At 30.6% G+C, this 6,210-nt stretch overlaps 1 protein-coding gene across 1 annotated transcript; it reads left to right on the forward strand.

Moving 5' to 3' along the window:
- The first annotated feature begins 4,546 nt into the window (after nt 1–4,546).
- On the forward strand, nt 4,547–5,640 carry LOC114264941 (uncharacterized). Its single transcript, XM_082892871.1, has one exon. The coding sequence runs from the start codon at nt 4,793–4,795 to the stop codon at nt 5,486–5,488; it is 696 nt and encodes a 231-aa protein (XP_082748997.1). The 5' UTR covers nt 4,547–4,792; the 3' UTR covers nt 5,489–5,640.
- Nucleotides 5,641–6,210: the final 570 nt, after the last annotated feature.

The raw sequence follows: 6,210 nt of genomic DNA on the forward strand, positions 1-6,210 counted from the left end.
ATTATAAGCTTGACTAGCTCAGATTCTTTCCTTCCTCCTTTTTAATTTTTTCTTCTTTTTCTCTTGTATCAGAACTAGCCATAACTAGAGCCATTCTACCGTCATACAGACACAAAACATATATTTAAAAAAATTTTAAAAAAAAATCATTATCAAAACGAGGGCTAAGTGTGTAAAAAAAATTCACTCATGAGTTATGAGTAAATAAATTTGATTTGTAAGACTTATTTTTAAATTTATACTTTCTAAATATTTCTAAATTTTGTAATTTTTTTTCACAAACTGAGTCATAAAACTCCAATAAAGTAAAAAGTATAAACAATAAATAAAATTAAAAAATATTAATTTAACAAGCCTGGTCTATTTTTCACATCTTTAAAAAAATTAGCAGCAAATATTTTCACAAAATTTTATCTTAATTTGAAATTCCCTCTCAAATTGGGGATTCCCCCCAAAATTTTGCCCTAACCCTTCTCCATTTCTCATCTCACTCTCACACACAACTCCTTCTCATTCCTCCTCCCTCACGGACGGTTTTGTGTAAATCCAAAGTCGCCACCGCCTGAAATCCAAAGTAGCTACAGCCGACTATTACATTCTCACCAAGTAAGTTGGTTTCTCTTTCTCTCTCTCCAATTTCTAGACGCTATCTATCTCCCTTATCTTCTATATGTTTTTGAATGGGTTTCTAAAATGGGTATATTAATAGTAGGAGTTTGATTTGTAGTTTTTTTGGATAATTCCCAGATTCTGCTACCATAGCCACCTCTCCATTGCCGGAAACTGTCGTATGTGCCTTGTCGAGGTCGAGAAGTCGCCCAAGCCCGTCACTTCTTGCACTATGCCCACTCTTCCAGGTTTTCATTTATTTTTTTACGAATTAGTAATGTCATTTGCTTAATTCATCTGGGTTTTAGTATTTTGTTGGGTTCATTATCTATGGTCTATTATTATTTAGAAAATTTAGATCATAAACCCTAAATTTGGATCATTGGTTTAGGTGATTGTTTGTTTGATATGCGGATTGTTAAATTTTTTGCCCACCAAGTGTTTGATTCTATGCTCAAGTGACAAATTTATCAGAAACAATTGAAACATGGATTGTTTCAATCTGCTTTCACAATTGAACATGGTCACCAACATATGTACACCATTGTAACTCTGTTACAGAGTATTGTGATTTTATTGAGAGATAGACATTAATGAAGATCATTAGAGAGATAGACATTAATAGCAAATCAAACCACTACATAATTAGCCAAGCCCCATGGAACATGGTCATCAAAAATTGGGGTATAATCTCACCATTGTGTTTGTTTGTATGCATTTATTGATGAGATATGTTGTGGTTAAATTCTCATTCGTTGATGAATCCCCATATATTTTATTCATATTTAGTTAGAACTAGGTGGATTGAAGACAATTTTATGCTCTAACTCACTCAGATTCTTGTACTTATTTGAATGTGTTGGTTAGTTTAATCATATGAAAAGAAGTCAATTTTGGGCATTCTGCATATTGAAGACCCATTTCTACTACTTGGTCTAAACTTGAGCACATCTAATTCAACAAGCTGCTGTGAGAGCTTGACTGAGTCCATTTCAGACAATTTTAATAATTTAAATTATTTATTATGCAAGGCTCATTGACTACTATTAAAAAAAATTATGTTAATCGAATATTTGTAGTAATATGGTCAAATGATATATATTTTTTAGTTATGCGTTAATGATTTTGACTGCTAAGATATGCTTGAGAAAATACCAAATTTTGTTGCATCTTAGATTAATGATTGATAGTTGTGGATTTACTTATAGATCACTTAATGATTTTTAGCCTCCTACTATATTTGATTTTTAGCCTCCTACTATATTTGAAGGTGCGATTATTACAATGTTTTATAAGACGTGGGCAATGGGTGTATTGGAAAATGTTCTTGCATCTTTCCATTCCATTTCTCGATTTTCTGATTGCATTACTACATTTGCATTATTTTGCAGTTGGTGTCTTCAGAAAGAAAGGTACCAAACTATATGAAGCAAGCTTGAAGGATGAGAAGCGTTTAGATCAATGGCTTCATTGTTAAATTAAGCAAGTGTTTTAGTAAATAAATTTAATTTTCCCATCATGTTTACACCTTCAAAATATTCTGTAAATGACATTTGATGTAGAATTTTTTGTACAGATGACATCTTTTTTGTATGATTTTGTGTTTGTATGGAATTATTATTTTGGGTTGGATAATTCAAATTTGTATAGAATTTGATGTTAAAAGATCAAATTTTTGTATTGTTGAAACAAAATAGAAATAGATATATGTATTATTTTGTTTAAATACAGGGTGCAGGTTACACGAAATAAATACAGATTGTGAAGAAATTAATTATAATAAAAAAAACACAAAATAAAGTTTTTTCCATTAAATGTTTAGTAGCGAAAAAAAAAAAAAAAGAAGTGAATTTGTTAGTGACTAACCAATTGGTAGCCAAAAAGGAAATCAATATTTTTAGTGACTAAATATTTGGTAGCAATAAAGAACCCAAAGATTTTTGGTGACTAAAAATTTAGTAGCTAAAAATATAATGAAGACTTTCGGCTACCAAATGGTTAGTAGCCAAAAGTTTAATAAAATGAAAAATAATTTTTTTGGCGACTAAATTCTTTAGTCCCTAAATGTAGTAATGTTGTGACTAAAACTTATCAACGACAAAAAAGTTTTAGTCGCTGAAAATTTAATTAATTTTATTTGAACACTTTTGGCGACTAAATAATAGTCGCCAAAATATCCCCTTTCCCGATTACTCAAAGTTTCGTAGCCAAATGCTTACTTTTGGCTACTAATATTTTAGTCGCCAAAACATAATCTTTGCCGACTAACGAAAATTTAGTAGCCAAAACGTTCACTTTCAGCGACCAAAAATAGTTTAGTCGCCAATACTATTACTGACAGGGTATAGGCGACGAGTTTGAGGACAAAATATTTTAGTCGCTAAATGGCTTCGGCGACTAAATATTGGACTTTTGGCGACCAATATTTTGGTAGCCAAAAGTGACATTTCTTGTAGTGCGTATTCACCACCTCTACTAACTACTATGCAACTCCGGTATAGTTTTGTGTCTTTGCAAATTTAAAAAGACAATGTTGGGAAAATAAAAGGCAATCATTAAAGTTTTAAACAGTTAAAAATAAAAAATGAAAAAAAAAATGTGATTTTAGTTTTTCTTATTCCATATATGGGTGATAATTTTTTTTTAAATCCATAAATTATGGAACAGTATTCATTATTTAAAATTTTATTTATTGGTGGGCAAGTCAATTAAATGTTTTTAATTTTTACAAGTAAAAAAATTTAAAAATTTTGTTTAAGAAATTAAAAAAAAATGATCAAATCGTAAAGAACAATATAAGACGTCATACTCTATTAAAAAACTCGTAACTGTATTATCAATTTAAATATATCAAAAATAATAACAACAACAATATAAAAAATATGCAAACATCCACCAAAAAAATAAAAATAAAATTTTAAATTAACTCCCAAAACAAAGATAGTTAAACAGATATATATATATATATATATATTTATTATCTATTTAGTTGAAAAAAAAAGTCATATAGAGAGGAAAAAAAATACTCATGAAAATAGAAATTTATAAAAAAAAAAAATACAAACAAACAAACAAACTTGAAATAAGTTTGGACTATTAACAAAGAGAGACTAATTTTTGCATCATTATATTTGGAGAGGAGTTGATCGTGCTGAAAAAATATATCAAATATTAACTATTCTAAAGAGAGAATTATATTAAATTTTTAATTTGATTGAGTTTTTAAAATTTTAGAATTTATATTATTTTCGGAAAAGATGAGAATGACTTACTATATTATTTTGAATTTTGAAATTTAAAATCATAGATAATTAATGCCTTTATTGTTTCTTTGTCTGAATTGTTTTGATCAATATTATTTTTGAAAAAAGTAAGGGTGACTTATTATATTGTTTTAAATTTTACAATTCAAAATCATAGATAATTAGAGTTTTTTTTTTTTTTTTGACTTAAGGACTAACTAATGGAGTTTTTTTTTTATTTCTATAAAAATTAACGAATTAACAAAATTAGTTTGGAAGTTGAAACTCCCACAATCAATATTTTTAAAAGATCATTTCCCTTATATATATATAGATTACAAATATATATATTTTAATACCATTACCCATAGGGTGTCTAGGCATGAATTAGAATCCTCTCCTTCTTTTTTTTTTTCCTTATCTCCCTACTTGTAACTGTGGAAATGTACTCTAAGATGATTCAACAATTCAAATTTAACTTGTTTAATATATTTATTTTTTAAAATAATCAGATTTAAACTATTAAATTATCTTAAAATATAACTCCACCACTATAAGTGTAAAAATAAAGAGAGAGAATTAGGAGAGAATCTGACTCGTCCAGGCATAACTCCACTCTGTTGTTGTCGTCAAAAAAAAATTATGCAAATAATTATGGTTGTTATCAACAATACCAGCAAAAAGAAAAAGTTTAAGAAAAAAATAAAACTAATTATAGGAATCCACAACCACCGTTTTGACATCTTCATGCGCACTACGCACCTCTTCAAACTCATCAGCATTCTTCTCTCTCTCTCTCTCTCTCTCTTGTCTGAATCAAACCCTATCAATCAACAACAAATAAAATACAGCCATTTATATATACATATATATATATATATAGAGAGAGAGAGAGAGAGAGAGAGAGAGAGAGTGGGTTGGTTCGTCATGCATTTGCAGAAATGAAAAAACCACTCGTATCTAAATGTTTCGTTCTCTTTCTCCTCCTTTCCTTCGCTCTCTTCCTCTTCTTCTCTCTCCAAACCCACCACGATAACACCACCACTGACCTCCGAATCCGACCCGGATACAAAACCTACGAATCCTACATCCAACGCCAGCTTAACAAAACCCAGAACCCGAAACTCCGAAAAATATGGACCACCCGAGATTGGGACCGCAAGATCCAAGTCTTCTCCACTTTCTTCGCAGATTTAAAGCACAAAAAACTCCTCTCAAATGAATCCAAGGCTCTCTGTATCGGTGCTCGGGTCGGGCAGGAAGTGGAGGCTTTGAGGAGGGTTGGAGTGTCCGATTCGGTAGGGATTGACTTGGTCCCGTACCCGCCCCTTGTTATTCGGGGCGACTTTCATCACCAGCCGTTCAATAATGAGACTTTTGATTTCGAGTTCTCGAACGTGTTCGATCACGCATTGTACCCCAACAGGTTCGTTGGGGAGATCGAGCGGACGTTGAAGCCTGGTGGAGTATGTGTTTTACACGTGGCGCTTTCTAGACGGGCTGATAAGTACTCGGCCAATGATTTGTACAGTGTCAAACCGTTAAAGTCGTTGTTTCGCCGGTCCGAGTTGGTTGATGTTCGGACCGTTGACGGGTTCGGGTTAGACACTGAAGTGGTTTTTCGGAAAAAGTCCTAATTCTTTTTTTTTTTTTTTGTCTTTTTTAAATTTTATTTATTTATTTTATTTTTGTGTGATTATGATTTATGATGACGTGTACACTTTTGAGTGCCCATTGTTTTTGTTTGTGAGAATTATATATATATATATATATACATGTATTCTTGAAAGAGGATTTGATTTTTGTTTTATATTTTTTTATGTGTTTGTTCATTTTTGGTGTGTGTTTTTGTTTTGTTGTTGTCATTTTTGGCTAAGCATTGATATGAGAATATCTTGTGTGGTCACTGGCAACAAGAACATCTTTACCATTAATGTTACATTTCAATGGACATCATCTAGAATGTTATATTAAATGAATATTCCTTATATGTTGTCATGTTACTATCCACAAGAACATAATTATGGTTGCCTAATCTTGATTTCAATAATTTTTTTATTTTTTATTAAATATTTCAATGACATTTGAATTTATATATAATATTTTGCAAATAATATTTTACATTTTTATGGATGAAACTAATGGTTAAGATTTAACACATTTTTTATAGCATGTTCGTGCATAAAATAAATGGTGCTTAAGCCACAGGTTCATTTTAAAAGGCATAGATCCATGCATTTTTTGTTTGGCACCGTAAGGACAAGTTTATCTGTTGAAATGTGAGAGAGAGAGAGTGAGAGAGAGAGCAATCGAACCACTTCAATCCTTCTTGCATCCTTTTTCCACCGCTTTTAGTCAT

The sequence above is a fragment of the Camellia sinensis genome, chromosome 10 (genome assembly GCF_055761805.1).
Source record: "Camellia sinensis isolate YWXY chromosome 10, ASM5576180v1, whole genome shotgun sequence".
Taxonomy (NCBI): domain Eukaryota; kingdom Viridiplantae; phylum Streptophyta; class Magnoliopsida; order Ericales; family Theaceae; genus Camellia; species Camellia sinensis.

Excerpts from the sequence above, each read along its gene's own strand:
- LOC114264941 (XM_082892871.1), top strand. The coding sequence starts at position 4,793 with ATGAAAAAACCACTCGTATCTAAATGTTTCGTTCTCTTTCTCCTCCTT.